This window comes from Mus pahari, chromosome 6 (assembly GCF_900095145.1).
Source record: "Mus pahari chromosome 6, PAHARI_EIJ_v1.1, whole genome shotgun sequence".
NCBI classification, from domain to species: Eukaryota; Metazoa; Chordata; class Mammalia; order Rodentia; family Muridae; genus Mus; species Mus pahari.
Window position 1 is genome coordinate 83,267,839 of NC_034595.1, and position 17,526 is coordinate 83,285,364.

The 17,526-nt window shown below is 49.6% G+C and overlaps 1 protein-coding gene, 1 long non-coding RNA gene and 2 other non-coding genes across 6 annotated transcripts in view; all 4 read right to left on the reverse strand.

Annotated features, from left to right (window-relative positions):
* The window catches only part of Rcc1 (regulator of chromosome condensation 1), a 13,802-nt gene extending 3,438 nt beyond the window's left edge, over positions 1–10,364 (reverse strand). Inside the window, exons 1-8 of one of the 3 annotated variants that reach the window (XM_029540369.1) lie at positions 10,209–10,259; positions 8,566–8,719; positions 4,898–4,979; positions 4,198–4,236; positions 2,993–3,180; positions 2,689–2,868; positions 428–524; positions 215–337 (exon numbers count right to left, since the gene is read on the reverse strand). In XM_029540369.1, the coding sequence (XP_029396229.1) occupies positions 215–337; positions 428–524; positions 2,689–2,868; positions 2,993–3,180; positions 4,198–4,236; positions 4,898–4,970 (700 nt within the window). In that variant the 5' untranslated portion in view covers positions 4,971–4,979; positions 8,566–8,719; positions 10,209–10,259. Of the gene's footprint in view, positions 1–214; positions 338–427; positions 525–2,688; positions 2,869–2,992; positions 3,181–4,197; positions 4,237–4,897; positions 4,980–8,565; positions 8,720–10,208 lie in introns of all 3 variants that reach the window. The other 2 variants (XM_021199803.1, XM_021199804.1) reach the window with 2 other exon arrangements.
* Positions 10,365–14,780: 4,416 nt separating this feature from the next.
* LOC115064249 lies at positions 14,781–16,760 on the reverse strand. The gene is made up of 3 exons (XR_003844085.1): positions 16,686–16,760; positions 15,763–15,798; positions 14,781–15,360 (listed from the first exon to the last, which is right to left on the reverse strand). It is a non-coding gene; the product is annotated as an uncharacterized LOC115064249 (long non-coding RNA).
* Positions 15,429–15,634, reverse strand: LOC115064278. Its single transcript, XR_003844122.1, has one exon. It is a non-coding gene; the product is annotated as a small nucleolar RNA SNORA73 family (small nucleolar RNA).
* On the reverse strand, positions 15,893–16,097 carry LOC115064277. Its single transcript, XR_003844121.1, has one exon. It is a non-coding gene; the product is annotated as a small nucleolar RNA SNORA73 family (small nucleolar RNA).
* Positions 16,761–17,526: the final 766 nt, after the last annotated feature.

A 17,526-nucleotide genomic window follows, 5' to 3' on the forward strand; every position in this document is an offset into this window, starting at 1 on the left:
TGTAGACCAGGCGGGCCTCGAACTCAGAAATTCGCCTGCCTCTGCCTCCCGAGTGCTGGGATTAAAGGCGTGCACCACCACGCCCGGCTAGCCTGAGTTTTTAACCAACACTGGAAGTGGACTGGATTTAAGCCAACATGGAATCCTACCTCTTTCATCTACACCAGGGGATGGCTTACCAAATTCTCCCACCGGAGGCACCAAAGCCACTTACCAAGGCCCTGACGGCCACCTCGGTTGGCAAATAATTCAGGTACACGACCCAGCTGACCTTGCTCCCCACAACCCAAGGTGTAGAGGTCTCCATCGTCTGTGAGCATCACCAAATGGTCATTCCCTGAGGTGAGAGAGGACACAGGAAGGGCTTGTCTTAAGACCCAAGGCTGAGCGACGCCAGCTAGCGCCTGCCCGTGTGCCCAGCACTCACCAGAGGCGACCTTTACCACGGGCGCGTCCAGCTGCACTTGAACAGGTACCACGCTCTTCTTCATGGGCTCCAACAACCCGATCACGCCATTGTTGTCCTAAAGAGAGGGCCAGAGGCTCAAGCAGCCGGCCCTGCGGCTCTGAAACGGCCAAGACAGTTGCTTGGCAGTGAGTGTCAGCGGATATGGACAGAAAGACAGCAGCAGGGGCCTGGCCACACACGGAAATAACTATGTTAGAGGAGGGGCGGGGGCGGGGGTGGGGGAAGCAGACCTGGCTCTAAGGAATTTGGTGAAGCAGCAGGTTCTCCCTCCATCTTCTTGCAACACATTACTCTATGCATCTCTCTTTTTCCTCTGTCCTATTTTTTTTTTTTTTTTTTAGTTAGGATTTCTCTATGTAGCCCTGGCTGGCCTTGAATTCAGAGATCTGCCTGTCTCTGCCTCCTGAGTGCTGGAATTAAAGGCGTGCATCACCACCTCCAGGCTATTTTGAGCATTTCTGTGTTAAAAACATCCCCATAATTTACTTTTTTTTTTTTTTACAATGCCTCTATGGGCGTGCTGACAGACTTTTTAAACCCAGCACTAATGGGTGTGAGTTAAGATCTTTGCATTTGGGGCTGATGAGATGGCTCAGCGCACAAGAGCACTGACTGCTCTTCCAAAGGTCCTGAGTTCAAATCCCAGCAACCACATGGTGGCTCACAACCACCCATAATGAGATCTGACTCCCTCTTCTGGTATGTCTGAAGACAGCTACAGTGTACTATAATAATAAATAAATAAATCTTAAAAAAAAAAAAAAAATCTTTGCATTTAAGCCGGGCAGTGGTGGCGCACGCCTTTAATCCCAGCACTTGGGAGGCAGAGGCAGGCGGATTTCTGAGTTCGAGGCCAGCCTGGTCTACAGAGTGAGTCCCAGGACAGCCAGGGCTACACAGAGAAACCCTGTCTGGAATCTTTGAGTTTGAGCCTCATCCTCACAGTGAGTTCCAACCCAGTCAGAGTTACACAGTGTGAACCTAGCTCAAAAAAAAGTCAATGTGGGTCTGGCATAGTGGCACACACTTTTAATCCTAAAGGCAAGAGGATCTTTGTGAATTGGAGAACAGTCTGGTCTACATGGCAAGTTCTAGAACAGATAGAATTACATAGAGACCCTGCCTCAAGAAATAAGTAAATAAAATGAATAATTGCTTTTATAATAGCCTTAATAAGGAAATAATCATGAGATTCTGCTTTGTTTTTTAATTTACTTTTAATGTGTGTGGTGTTTTACAACTATACACATCTTTATGTCTTTATACCACGTATGTGACTAGTACCCAAAAAGGCCAACCGGCATTGGCCCTCCTGGACCCTGAGTTATAACCAGCTGTAACTTGCTATGTGGGTGCTGGAAACCAAACCTGAGTTCTCTAGCCGCAGCACTGAAGCTGTAACGCCCTAGGCTGGGGCTGTAGCTCCCTTGACAGTGTGCTTCCCTGGCACTCACAAAGCCCTCATTTGGATCCTTTTCTGCACAACAATGTGAGCTGTATTTCCAGCACCCAGGAGATAATAGAAGGAGGATCAGAAATTCAAAGTTATCCTCAGCTACATAGTCAGTATGGGGCTAGCCTGAGATACAAGAGACCTCATCTTAGGGGAAAAAAAACTACAAACAAACACAAAGATTATGCCAGGCAGTGGTGGCACACATCTTTAATCCCAGCACTTAGGAGGCAGAGGTAGGCGGATTTCTGAGTTCAAGGCTAGCCTGGTCTACAGAGTGAGTTCCAATACAGCCAGGGCTACACAGAGAAACCCTGTCTCAAAAACACCACAAAAAAAAAAAAAAAACCCAAAAAACAAACAAACAAAAAAACAAAAAACAAACAAAAAAACCCACAAAGATCACACTTCCCTGCTTTAGAGAGACCAAGAAGTGACATTTCTCAAACCCACAAACCTTTCTCTCAAAGACTCCAGAAAGGGGATACAACAGAGAATGAGGCAGGAGAGGAGACTCAGCAGCTTCTAAGGCCAGCTCAGCCCAGAGGCAACCTTGACCCACCCCTTCCCAAAGGCATACAATTCATCACTCTCAAGCACTAGGCTGTGGAGTGGACAGGACCATATGAGGATGGCAGGGATTCGAATCCAGGCCCTACCCATGCATGTGTCATTTACTTCCCACCAGTTCACAAACACAATGGGGACAGGAAAGTGGATCACTTGGGGATCCTGAGTTAATTCTGCCTGCCAGCCCCAGTCTTACCCGGAAAGAGCCCCAGAGGAAGACTCGGCCGTCTTCGGTGAGGGCTGCTGTGTGACTGTCCCCCGCTGACACTTGTACCACTTTCTCTTGCAGTTCCACTTTCCCAGGGACCATTTCTGAGCCCTCGACTGAAGTGTCCCTTCCCAGGGCACCCTCGTCATTGCAGCCAAAGGAGTAGACCTGTGCCCAGGATGTCCCATTAATACAAAGTCTGGCCCTGTGGCCTCCCTGCTTCTATAGCCAGGTTCTGTTCCATACCCTTGCACCCAGGCCCTATCCAACCTGTCCCAACCCTCTGACCTACCTGGCCACTTTGGCTCAGACACACAGTATGCATGCCCCCGGCCTCAGCCTGCACAACATCCTGTAGAAGGGGTACCAAGGCCGGCTTCTTCCTCTCCAGCACACTTTCACCCAGGCCCAGCTGGCCCACGTCGCCCTGGCCCAGTGTCAGAACCAAGCCTGGTTCTGTGTTGTGGGACCTGTGTGAGACTAAAAGGTGGAGAAGATAGCCCCTGAGTGTATAGGATGAGGGCAGACAGCAGAGGTCATATCATGGACTCTGGGATCGTGATGACCAGGGTTCAAGTCCTTACTCTGTCAATAGGCCATAAGTAAGACCTTTGTGGACCTAAGTTTCTCCCTTTGTGAACAGAGATGACAAGGTACCTGTCTCCTAGGGATTTTTTGAGGATTAAAGTCCACGCATGTTATTGACATGAGGAAGGAAGAGAAACAAGGAGACCCTCCACACAGTGAAATGGATCTGGGCAGGGCACCAGGACAGTGAAGAGGCAATTTCCAGGGGAGCCCATGTCACAGACGTGATCCACACTGCCAACCTTTACTAACCGGTTGCTCTACCAACATTAGCTGGCTCTGCAGACCTCCCACATTTGGAAAAGCCTGTTGCCCTCGGAGGCAGAGGCAGAGGCAGAGGCAGAGGCAGAGGCAGAGGCAGAGGCAGAGGCAGAGGCAGAGGCAGAGAGGCCTCTGTGAGTTCTGGGATAGCCAGGGTCATCCTAACACAAACAAACATCAAAAATAGAAGACACCATTTTACAGGATATAGAACAGAGCCTCCCAGAGGGTCAAAGCCTTCCCAGGTCTAGGTGGGAACGCTAATTACCAGAGTTTTCGTAGGGCAACTACCTGCTATCAGCTCCCATCTGAACGTCCCTCTACCCCCGGGCTGTGATTTCCAACTCCTGACCATGGGAGGAAAACAGGCTGACCCTTCAGTCAGTACTGGCAGCTTCAGAGGAATGGGAAGGCACAGTAAGAAAGACCCTCAGATGGATTTGCAGAGGTGTGGGCCAACCAGTGGGTAGTGCAAGGCCTTTTGGTAGCCAATCAAAGCCTGCCACAGCCCTCCAGTCCATGGCATTCAGTCCCCTCCCCAAGGGTGCGGCCCCAGCTGCCAGGGCCACTGCAGCTGCACAGAGGCTGCACTGGGCAGGGAGACATCTGGTTTGGTTTTCTGGTCAGTTGGGCTTGGCCCACGGGCACCTTGGCAGGAGCGAGTAGCAGGACCGCGTTTGCGAGCGTCTGCAAAAGACAGACACTGTCTGAGCATGCGTCTACGCTCCTCCCTCCCATGTTAGGGGTCAAGTTCCCTCGACCTCGCCACACTCTGGGGTTATAGGAGAGAGAAAAATGACAGGACAGGTCCTGCAAACAAAGCTGGGACGTCATCTCCGCTAATTCTCAACGACCCAGGATGACAGAGCTCTGTTCTCCATTCCATCACGCGAGGCTCAGCCTCAGCCAGATGAAGTAACCTGCCTGTGGTTACAGTGACAGAGTGGAAGTCAGGACCTAACCCACACCTGAAAGCCCAGTAGGTCTAAGAGCCTCGAGCTTTTAATTCAGATCAAGGGGACCTAAGGCCAGGACTTTTCTGATTATCGGGGGGGGGGGGGGGGCGTTTGGGGTTTGTTGGGGGGGGGGGGGGGCACGTTCTAGGATCTTGGTTGGGGTTGGGGTACCAGGACTGCTCTGAGGGCTCTCTGATGAGCCTTGGCTTGGGCTTTTTTTCTGACTGCTAAAGAGCTGAACTAGGGGAGATGCAGGAGAAGCCCCAGCTGGGCAGGTGCCTTGGACATCTAAGCCCCTCACAGCTTCAAGCCAGGGAGGAGGAGCATAGGCCCAGATGTCTCACGGCTTTGAGAGACATTCAGAGCCCAGAAGGGATCACAGCCAGGCTCACCTTTCACCTTCTTGCTTTTGGGGATGGCATCTTCTGGAGGTGACCTTCTCTTAGCTATGCGCTTGGGTGGCATCTTCTTGTCCTGAACAAGAAAACACAGCCCAATATTCCATGTCAGAATAACAAACACTGTCCCGTACATATTTACCAAAGCCTGAAGAACACTCACCCAGCAGTCACAGCTCTTGACGTCTATCCCAGAAGTGTGTGCTAAGGGCTGGGGGTGTAGCTCAGCCCCACGAGAGTCAAGTCCAATCCCCAGCCTCTTCCCAGCGCTCCCCAGACCACCTGGTGGCACATGCCCAGCACGTGACCTCAGCACTAGGAAGGTAGACTTGAGGAGAGGTCAGTACCAGTGGACTGGCCACACACGGGAAGATCCATGAGAGAACTGTACAAAGCCATCAAAAATCATGTTTCTAGAAATGAATCTATCAAACAGAAAGATGTTCCTTGTGACAAAGAAAAGCAGACAGGAGCCGGGTGTGGCGCCTACTTTAGACCCAGCACTGCAGTACCCCAAGTTCCAGGCCAGCAAGTCTCAAACACACAACCAACCAAAACAAATAGTGCAGGCCTTTAACCCCAACACTCACTCAGGAGACAGAGACAGGGGGAACCTCTGGTCTACACAGTAAATTCCAGGCCAGCTTGGGCTATACAGGGAGACCCTGTCTCAAAACAAAGCAAGACAACAAACCAAACAACACAAAATCAAATGCTCGCAAACCAAGTCATCCCAATGCTGTGCTATTCATTCTAGCGTAGTAGCAACTATTATTCTGAAACAGGGGTCACTGCAGCTTTAGATGGTCTTAAACACTTCTCCCTGCCTGCACCTCCTAAGCTGAATTTACAAGCATGTGCTTCCACAAGTAGCTGGGGTGTGGCTTGTAGGCAGAGCACTCGCCTAGCTTGTCTGAGGCTCTGGGCTTTATCTCATAGCAGGAAAAAAAAAAAAAAGTTTTAATTCAAATAAAGCTGGGTTGGGTGTCCACTTTTAGTCTCAGCACTTGGGAGGGAGAAACAGGCAGATTTGGTCTACAGAGTAAGTTCCAAGACAGCTAGCTGGGGGTACATAGAGAAACCCTGTCTCAAAAAAACAAAACCAAAATAAAAATAAAGAAATAAAATAAAGTTGAGAGTGGTGACACAGCTTCAATCCCAGCAAACTAGCCAACCCAGTCTACACACTGAGTGCCAGGTCAGGCTGTATAGAGAAAGCAAAAAACCTCAATAAATGAAAAATGGTCCTACAGTAAAGGCTTGCTCTAGAAATTAATGTTGGCTGGGCAGTGGTGGCACATGCCTTTAATCCCAGCACTTGGGAGGCAGAGGCAGGTGGATTTCTGAGATGGAGGCCAGCCTGGTCTACAGAGTGAGTTCCAGGACAGCCAGGGCTACACAGAGAAACTCTGTCTCGAAAAACCAAAATAAATAAATAAATAAATAAATAAATAAATAAATAAATAAATAAAATAAAAATAAAAAAAGAAATTAATGTTGGTGGTAACGTGGTATTTAAGGGTCTTCCCCAGGTAACACCGAGACACAAACCTATCGGGATCTAAGCAAGCTCACTCACTGGTCCTTCTCCTAACAGATAGGAATGAAAACCCTGCACAAGGCAACAAGAGACCAGCAAAGGCCCTTCTCAGTGTCCCCTGGGGATCTGGTCAGCACCACCCGCTGCCTCTACCTCCGCTGCCTCCACCCCGCGGCCTCCTATGAGGCTGATGAGTCAGGCTTCCCAGCTGTCAACTCAGAAGGTAAGGACTTCAGACTCAGAGGGAGGAGACCAATGCATTTTACACAGGCCCAGATCCTGCAGAGCCCGTGTGGGTTGTGGCTGGCCCAACTCTGTCATGAGGCGGCCATTCTGAACTTTGACCAGCTTCCACTCTTCCTGCCATGGGACCCTCCCCTCTCCCCACACTGAAAATGGTTGCTCTCTGGGATCACTGGGACCTCAAGTCACCTTCCAGGACTCTAGTTTCCTCAATCTTTTAACTATCCTTGGGGCTGGTGAGATGGCTCAGTGGGTAAGAGCACTGACTGCTCTTCCGAAGGTCCTGAGTTCAAATCCCAGCAAACACATGGTGGCTCACAACCACCTGTAATGAGATCTGATGCCCTCTTCTGGTGTGTCTGAAGACAGCTACAGTGTACTTATATATAATAATAAATAAATCTTTGGGGTTGACCAAGAGCGAGCGGGGGCTGACCGGAACAAGCAATTCAATTCCCAACAACCAGATGAAGGCTCACAACCTTCTGTACAGCTCTATACTGTACATAAAATAAATACTCATACATGTAAAATAAATCTTAAAAAAAAAAAAAGAGATGAGGCCCTCTCAGTGTGGAGGATAGCAGAGAGAGAGAGAGGGCACTCATACAGTGACACCCAGCCCAGACATATTCTGGAGGGAGTGCCTGGGGTTGAGCTGAGATGCATGGCAAAGACAGAGGCAGCTACCCTGCTTCCTGTACTCAGGAGCTTATCTTCAGGAAGAAAGTAAGCTTACAAAAGTCACATCTTAGCCAGGCAGTGGTAGAGTTCCAGGACAGCCAGGGCTACACAGAGAAACCCTGTCTCAGACCTCCCGCCACCTCTCCCTCAAAAAAACACACAAAAGCTACACCATGTGCATCCTTCCTTCCCACACACATAAAAACAGCTAAAGCTGGGCAAGGTGGCAAATGTCTGCACTCCTAGCATTTGTGAGGTACAAGTTAGCTGCAGAGTCAAGTTGAGGACAGCCTAGGCTACATGTGACCCTGTCTCAGAAACCAAAGCAAAGGGATTGCTGTGCAAGCATGTGACCCTGACTTCAGAACATCAGCACTCACAAGCCGAGCACAGCACGCACACACAGCACTCAGCCACAACCCTAGTGCAGGGTGGCAGGAAGATACACAGGTCCCTGAAGCTCGCTGGATGGCGAATGCACCCTAACGGCAGAATTCCAGGTTCAGTGAAGGCAGAGCACAATCAATGAAGACAGCTGTCACCACATCTCTGACCCCCACATGCACATGCAGTCCCTCATTTGTGTTCGGATGTACAACACGTGCATGCCACACACAACAAACTCAACCCAGTCCAGAGAGCTGAAGACATGGTCGCTCCTATTTCATGGTTGAGGGACCTGACACTCTGAAAGGTAAATTCACTTGCTTATGTTCAACGACAGGCAGCACCAAGCATTTTTTTGTGGTGGCACACACCTGTTATCCCAGAATGTAGGAAGTTGACCAAGACTGACCACGCCACCCAAAAGTGTCACCTAAAGATACACTATAAACCAGGTTGGAATTTAAGATGGCCCTTGGGGTTCCTGACAGGTTTGGCCAAATTCAAAGAACAGAAAGCAAAAGTCAAGGGAGGGGAAAGATGGCAGCTGGGACTTGTCTGAGAGGACTGTAGCCAGATCCAGCAGGTCCCCCACTGAGAGGAGAGATCCTGAGATACCCCAATTGTCTTTGAGCCACACATTGCTCATCTGTACCTGGGCAACTCTAGTTACTGCACAAACCCAGAAGCAGGGCAGGGAAGGGCAGCACCTTCTAAAAGCTGGGGCCAGCTGGGCGTGGTGGGCAGAGGCAGGGATTGTGATTGCCACACTTCAAGGGCAGCCAACAAAAATCTACATAGTGAGACATACCCTGCTTCAAGAAATAAATGAGCCAGGGCTGGCCACGCTTCAAGACGATCCAGGTTTGGTTCCCAGCACACAGGCTGCTCACAACCACCTGTAACTCCAGTCCCAGGGAATCCAAGGCTCTCTTCTGGCCTCCCTGGGCCAATGCATGTGGTACCTGGGCATACATGCAGGAAAGCACTCAAACATACATACACACATACAACCCTAAAAAGACTTGTTTTCTGTCACTGTATTCACACCCCCCACTTCCACTCCCTGGGATCCATCTTCAGGGAATTTAAAACTGGGAGAAAAAACGGGCAAGACTCAGAATAGAATCCAGGAAGGAGTCAACTTTCATTAATAAGCACCTACAGTGCACGACCCCATAAGAGTTCAGACCTGTCCCCATGTCAAGAATAGGTGTGCACACCATCCATGGGTGACACATGACAGCCGAGAGGACTGGCCACCCCCAGGACTGGACCTGCCCACAGGGAATGAAGAATATTTCTGTGGGAAAGGCTACCAGGAGAGAAGGGAAGGCCCGTGCAGGCTGCTGCTGTGTGTGGCCAGTAACTAACTGAGCACGCTCAGGACACACCAGGATGTCCATCACCCAGGTACAGGAGTGATACAGCCTCGGGCTGTCTGTTAATTTGTTTTTCCTAGAGAGGGGCAATAGCTTCTGGCGGATGGATGTTCGAGCCACCAGCTTTGCACAGATTATAGGACACATTACCTTCCCTTTACAGGCAAGGAGACTAAGGTTTAAGAGAACCTAGGGGGACCTGCCGGATCCAGACTCCTGCTCTCATTTGCCTCTGCAACCTGGTGAATCACTTCTAACTCATCTTTTCTGAGCGCCATTAGAATGCTCTTCTTGGGTGACGCAGCCTTCTCCACACCCTCCCCACAAGCACCAATGTGTATGACCCCAAACTCTTCGAGTGGTTACATGTGCTGTGTGTACCCCGTGTCTGGATTACCCTGATCATGTTACCCCAAACATATTAAAACCTCACCTGGAAAGCTATCCCCAACCCTCCACAGCCCGGTTCCGGCTTCCGCTTTGGAGTTCCCGGGTCTGTTTCATACCCTCAGCTTGTCCCACGGCACACGTGGTCGGAGGACTTAATTTCTGAAGAACCAAAGACGTGGCAGCAGCGCCGCTCAAGTTCCACCGGCATACTTTGCTGATCTCAAGAGACCCTAACTGTGGACCCATGGAAGTCTCACCAGGGAGCCCCTGCGCCCCGCAAAGGTCACGGAGGCCCGCCTTTGTCACCATTGTTCCCAGCGGCACGGAACAACCGGGTGACACAGGGTTGAAGGGGGTTAAAGACGGGCCACGGTCTGTGAACGCTGCTGCCCGCTCCCCACCGGCGGCTCCCCGAGCTCCCCGCGGCCGCGCGCGCCCGGGTCCCCGCGCATCAGCCGTTTGAATCTCCCGCCGCGGAGCGGAGCGCGCGCCCCAAGCGCCACGGCTAAGGGGCCCGAGCGCCGGCGAGGCGGGGCCCACGCGGGCCGGAGCTCGCACGCCCGGAGCGCCGCCGGCTTCACGTGCAGCCCGTCATGTAGGTTGTGATCTCGGCCCACCTCGACCTCGCGCGCCTCCGGGTTTCCCGTCCCCAGGGCTCCCCACGAACCGGAGCGCGACCTACCTCGGGACAGGGAGGCCACAAGCAACTCCGGCGCTCGGCGGCCGGCGGTGAACTGCCCGGAGCATGCGCTCTGCGGGCCTCTGGCCGCGACCCTGGCCAGAAGGGAAAACACAGAGCCGGGCGGCCCCTGGCGGCTACCGCAGGAAGTGCGAGCGGCTGCTCCTAGTATGTACAAGGCATTCTGTATTGGGGAGATTCCTCCCCAAAGTGGGATAAGTGGACAGATAACCAACTGGAGGAACTACTAGAATCCCTGTTTGTTTAGGAAAATCTGGTGCGTGAGAGCTGTAGGAACAAAACAAGGCTGTTCTTGTTCTCAAATTATCTATGCAGAAGGCTTAAAAAACCCCAATCTCTACAGAGCCATCTGATTCAGTCTAGGTAGGGCTCAGGAACGGCTAATCAAGTGTAAGTGGAAGAGGCATTCAGGATGAATAACATTTCCTTATTTATTATATGTATGAGTGTTTTTCATGTAGGTACATCTATGTACCATGTACAGTGTTTGCAAAGGCCACAAAGAGCAACGGTTGCAGGAGTACTGGAGTTACAAATGGATGCGACCTGCCATCTATGTGCTAGAATGGAATTCCCATCTTCTGCAAGAGCAACAAGCACCCTTAACCACTGAGCCATCCCTCCTGTCCCAGAGGGGTGACATTTGCAATGACAGAGAGTAAGACGTGTGAAACTGCCGTGTAGTCTGAAAGTAGAGGGTGAAGGTCTAGTGTGCCTACAAGGACATCGTGTGATGATGGGAAGGTTCTGCTCACAAGACGAAATGTTCACAACTTTAAGCATGGACTTTGGGTAAAGTGTAACCAAGAATGGAGAAGCAAAGAGCAAGTAGGCAGTGGGAACTGTAATGCCCGGGTTGGTGGCACCGCCTACAATCCTGGCAGTGGGAATGGTAATGCCTGGCTTGGTGGCACTGCCTACAGTCATTCCAGAAGCTGAGGCAGGAGATTAGGAGGGATACAGTGATATTCTATCCCAGAAAGGAAGAAAACAAAACAAAACCTGGGGAGAGAAGAGGAGCACTGGTTGTGGCTCAGTGGCTGAGTGCTTTGCCTAAGTGTGAGGTGCAAGGCAGTAAGGGGACAGACAGTAAGAGGAAGGAGGGAGGAATAAGGGCTGGGAGCCGAAAAAAAAAAAAGATGACTCAGAGTTGGGAACTGTTGGAGTTGGGAGCTAACACCAGAAGCAGAACACTGTGAAAAATGGCTTAGGGCTGGAGAGATGGCTCAGTTAAGAACCCTTGGCTTAGCTGGGAGTAGTGGCGCATGCCTTTAATCCCAGCACTTGGGAGGCAGACGCAGGCGAATTTCTGAGTTTGAGGTCAGCCTGGTCTACAGAGTGAGTTCCAGGACAGCCAGGGCTATACAGAGAAACCCTGTCTTGAAAAAAAAAAAAAAAAAAAAAAAAAAGAAAAAACAAAACAAAACCCTCTGCTGCTCTGGCAGAGGTCCTGAGTTCAATTCCCAGCAACCAACATGGTGGCTCACGACCATTTATTTATAAAAGGGATCTGATGCCCTCTTCTGGCCTGAAGGCATACATGCAAACAACACACTCCTACACTAAAAAACAAATTTAAAAGAGAAGGGACTGGAGAGATGGCTCAGCAAGTAAGGGCACTGACTTCTGAAGGTCCTGAGTTCAAATCCCAGCAACCACATGGTGGCTCACAACCACCTGTAATGAGATCTGACGTCCTTTTCTTGTGTGTCAGAAGACAGCTACAGTGTACTTATGCATAATAATAAATCTTTGAACCTGAGCCAGCAGGGACTGAGCAAGTGGGGTTGACTGGAGTGAGCAGAGGTCCTAAAATTCAATTCTCAACAACCTCATGAAGGCTCAAAACCATCTGTACAGCTACAGTGTAGTCATATAAAATAAATCTTTAAAAAAAACCCAACTCCTCTCACTAAAATCCTTACACAAGTAGCCCTGTAAGATTTAAAGTGTCAAAAAAAAAAAAAAAATTAAAGTGTCCCAGAGAAAAAACATTTAATTGGGTATGGCCTTCCTGAGGGAAGTGATATATATATGCAGAGTACTTTCTGTGTTTCACAATTACTTCTGACTCCAAGTTGTCCTAAACCGACGTTTTTAGCATTTTAAACATGTTTCTTTACCCCTTTTTTATGAGATAGGGTCTCACTGGGAGCCCCCCCCCCCCATCTCTGGCTCCCTAGAGATGGGACTAAAGATATCTTCCAGGTAGGCAGTGGTGGCGTACACCTTTAATCCCAGCACTCGGGAGGCAGAGGCAGGCGAATTTCTGAGTTTGAGGACAGCTTGAGTGAGTTCCAGGACAGCCAAGGGAAAAAAAAAAAAGATATCTTCCATCATGCAAGATTGGCACCTGAAAAGGGCTGCCATGTTGGCCCACATGTCAGCCAGAGTGCTGTTCACAGCTGGGGGAGGGGCCTCTCACCATACCCAGCTGTCACCTACCATTATACACTCATCTGACAACACATTTTACATTTTGATTTGTGTGTGTGTGTTCCTGCTCCTGGAGGTCAGAGGGCAACTCCCAGGACTGAGTTCTGGCTTCCTACTCTGTGGGTTCCAGAGAGCAGAGTCAAACCTTCACACTTGGCAGCAGGCACCAACACAGCCATCTCCTTTGGACGACCCCTGCTGTGCAGTGCCAGCTCCCAAGTGATCCCCTGATGTCCTCTTACCTTTTCAGGTTGACTTCTGCCTCCATCGTGACCTTCTCTCCTGGATGGTAAACTGTGAAGTCTCTCCAAGCTTCACCCTGGAAACTGACGTCTTTCTCCAAGATCTTATTCATTCACATGGCTTAATGTAATTACAGAAAAAGGGCCATCACTGATCTTCCCTTTTTTTTTATTGTTTTGGGAAAGCCTCAGGCTATCTTCAAACTCCAAATCCTAATTGCTTCAGCTTCCCAGTGCTAGGACTGCGGGGCTGTGTCACCAAGCCTCTGTCCCAATCCGCAGAAGTGGTTATAGATGCCATTATAGATGGTTGTGAGCTACCATGTACCCCTGACACTAGGTCAGGACAGATAACACTAAAAGGATGAAGCCCTTCATTCCAGAGCCTGCTGGAGTCCCTTTCCAGCTAAGAATTCCAGTAAACATTTGGTGTGAAGGTTGTCATAGATATGACCAAAAGACTTAAGAGAGGGCTCAGCGGTTATGAGCTCAAACTGCTCTTCTAGAGGTTCAGAGTTCAATCCCAGTCACCACAGGGTGGCTCATAACCATCTGTAATGAGATATCATGGCCTCTTCTGGTGTGTCTGAATAGCTACAGTGTACTCACATACATAAATCTTAAAAGGTTGGGAACTTAAAAGCAGTGAATGATGCTTAAAGTCTGCACATATATGAACTTGGTTATCACCCTACTACCTTCCCAGATGTGCATCTATCTTCTGGTCATCTCACAATACTTAGAGGCAGGTGGATTTCTGAGTTTGAGCCTAGCCTGGTCTACAGAGTTCCAGGACAGCCAGGGCTATACAGAGAAACCCTGTCTCGAGAAAAAAAAAAAACTCCCAACCCCCTCCCACCCCAAATTCAACCAAGTAATAAAAATATTGCTGCTCTTCCAGAGAACCTTGGATGGATTCCCAGCACCCACATGGTAGCTCATAAGCACCTATTTCTGGGGATTCCATGCACATGGTACACAAACACAGGAGTCATTCATGTTAAGCGGCTGAAGACATGCCTCAGCCATTGAGAGCATCAACTGCTCTCTCCCAGGGGATACAGGTTCCATTTCCAGCACCTCCACCCAAGGCAGTTCACAAGCATCTAACTCTATTTCCAGGGGACATGACACTTTCATAGTTATACATATAGGCAACACTGATGAAAGTTTAGAGATGAATCTTCCCTACTAATTTAGGGCACACTAATTTAGGGCTTCTAGGAAAGCCCTGTGTACTTAAACAGCGAATTGTAAACAAGTTGTCTACATGGATAGGTTATCTGAAGATTACAAAGACAACTGCAATTGCATTTGAGGCCAACCACTAAAATTGTGAGAGGTTGGCAATTTAGGACAAAGGGTACTTGGCAAGGGGGCAGAAATAACATCTTAAAGCACTAGGCCATGGAGCTGTGCTAAGTCACCAGAATTTAAACCCAGGCAGCTTATCACAAGAGCAAAATGCAGGCTTTAATAAGCTTTTACAAGAAACTTAGGGGCAGGTGAAATGGCTTAAAGTACAGGTTTTATACCCAATCTCACCCCTGACTCCATGCACTGCAAACACTGGCCAGTCTTTAGAGAATGCAGCTCCACTGGGCAAGCCTTTAATCCCAGCACTTGGGAGGCAGAGGCAGGCCAGCCTGGTCTAGAGTTCCAGGACAGCCAAGGCTACAGAGAAACCCTGTCTCAAAACCAAATGCAAACACTCCCCAGCGCTAGAGGCCACCAATTTTTACACCAAGAACAGGGAACATAGCAGCATCCCCAAGGCCTACCTTCAAGGTGCCTCCCCAATGCCCCCATCACTGAGCGTTTTGACTTTTCCATGACCAAGGCAGGCAGAAAATTGTCACCAACTTTCCATTATGACCTGGGGACCAGCCCACCACACATCATAGTCCTGTCCATGTTGAACTGCTTGGGACTAACTTCCCACATAACTCATCCATTTGACCAGTTTCCTATCCAATACTGCTGTAATACCATCACCAGAGCAGATAAAGGAACAATCCCATGTGGACGGACCAAACACCCAGGGTTTATCCTGACCCATCTGCATACACACATTAAATCACAAGAGAAGACATTCAAATGCTTTAATTCAGATTTGTAAGGTATATCACAAATAATCAGATTACAATTAGATCTTATAACCCAGTCTAGATTTGAACTTACAACCATAATCTTATAGAGAACTGGGGAACAAAAAAAAAAAGTGGGTCATATAATACGGTCTGGGGGGGGGAAACCTGAACTTCAAAAAAAAAAGAACCATGCTGAAGGTCCTCAAATCTAGGCATTACCTGTGAAAAAAACTGATTTACCAAACAGCTAAGTAGGCAGAAAAGGTTTCCCAGCTTCTAATGGCTGAGGCCCTAATACAGACAAAATTTCACCATGTTGGACATAGTTAAATATTCAGTAGGTGCCCATGCAGGTCCTCTTCTTTCCTGGGGAAAAAAATAAACAAACATCAGGTTCCTGGAGGTTGCATACCGAAAACCTTACCATCTTAAATTCTTGTTTCCTGCATGGTTTGTCTCCTCAGTCATTGTCCACAGGACTCTGAGAAGTCGTAGGAATATGCAGGCGCAGACTTGGAAGCCCAGCTTCATCTCCAACGTTGTGGAAAGGGACTGTACCATCACCGGGCAATGCCCTAAGCTCCCACGCGCCACTAGGACAGAGCCCGGGGAGAGTGACCTCCCGGGATATCCACGTTGGAACGTCTGGTTAGCACCCAAGCGTTTCGTCAACCTCAACACCCAACTACACCCCAGTATCTCATCACTAAGACAGATTGAACAGAAAGCACAGGACAAGCACTAAGCCAGCTTCACAGTGGAACATACCTCCATAAACAAGGTGTCTGGAATCACGGATCGGTTCTGCAATAGAAGGCATTTATCAGTAAGTTAAACACAGTACTCGGACCCACGACCAGATCGTGTGGTTCTTTTTCTTATAGACTGCATGATTTAAAATTGTTTCCTGCATGGTTTGTCTCCCCAGTCATCGTCCACGGGACTCTGAGAAGTCGTAGGAATATGCAGGCGCAGACTCGGAAGCCCAGCTTCATCTCCGACGTTGTGGAAAGGGACTGTACATCACCGGGCGATGCCCTAAGCTCCCATGCGCCACTAGGACAGAGCCCGGGGAGAGTGACCTCCCGGGATATCCACGTCGGATAGTCATGGTAAAGTCTCTCTTTTGACAAAATGTCCCAGGGTCCTTTGCTAGACCTCCAGCTCGGAAAACCCGCCTGCTTCCAGCGTGCTAGGGCTACAAATCTCAGCCACCTTCAGACCTCCACGAAGCAAACAGAACCCAAGTAGCCGGACATCTACATGAAAAACTGCCCTGTGAATAATGGCAGATCAACGAACAAAAAGCGGCAGAAATTCTCTTACAAGGTGAAGAGAAAGGATAGCTGGGAAGCGAGGAGAACTGATGAAGTTAAAAATCGAGCGCTGGGAGGCGGCTTACACTCCAGATCACAAGGCAGGAACCAAAGACCCTGTCCTCTTAAGGAAAATGAGCATTAAAGTTAAGTAGACCTCGTCAGTCTCCCAGGCAGTAATCCTGCGAGCGTTGGGATCCACGAAAGAAAGGCGGCTACTGGGCTCAGAAGCGCGCGTCCACACGCCACGCTCGGCCAGTGAGCTCGATCTCCTACGCGGGGTCCGCCCAGCCGCGACCCTGCCTCCCTCTCAATGGCCGGTGCGGATCCGCGAGGGTAAAGCCCCAGCAGCCGAGAGCAGGACACGGTACTCACCGAGAACAAGCTCACCCAGAGAGGGACGCCTAAAGAGACAGGCCTGCGCCGACGCGGCCCTATTTATACCTTAAGTAAGGCCCGGAAGTCAGGCGGGGCCGACGGCGCCTGCGCAGGGTTACGCGCACTTAGAAGCATTGGAAATGCGCTAAGGCTGATGGGATCGACGTAAGGTCCAGCTTCTCCTCAATTGGGTTGGAGAACTTTTACCTTAATTAGGTTGGTGTTGGCGGTCTTGGCGTAAAACTGACGAGCGTGTGAGGTTTGTCCTCTCTGCCTGGATACACTGGTATATGCAAAATGAAAAAAAAAAAAAAAAAAAAAAAGCCTAGAGAAATATTTTCTAGATTCCAGAGTTTGAATCTACTTTATTTGTGGAAGGAACATTTGATACAGAACATACGTGCTACAATTAAAACCTTCCCATGGAGGGGACTGGAGAGGTGGCTTAGTGGTTAAGATTCCTGGTTGCAGCCAGGCATGGTGGCGCACGCCTTTAATCCCAGCACTTGGGAGGCAGAGGCAGGCGGATTTCTGAGTTCGAGGCCAGCCTGGATTACAGAGTGAGTTCCAGGACAGCCAGGGCTACACAGAGAAACCCTGTCTCAAAAACAAAAAAAGAAAAAAGAAAAAAAAAAAGAATCCTGGTGGCTCTCCCAGAGTACTATATGGCCGCTCACAACTGAGTTGTCTGTTATTCCAGTTTCAGTGGGTCCGCAGTGGTGTAAAAATAAAGTAAGCACATCGGGCTGGTGAGATGGCTCAGTGGGTAAGAGCACCCGACTGCTCTTCCGAAGGTCCAGAGTTCAAATCCCAGCAACCACATGGTGGCTCATAACCA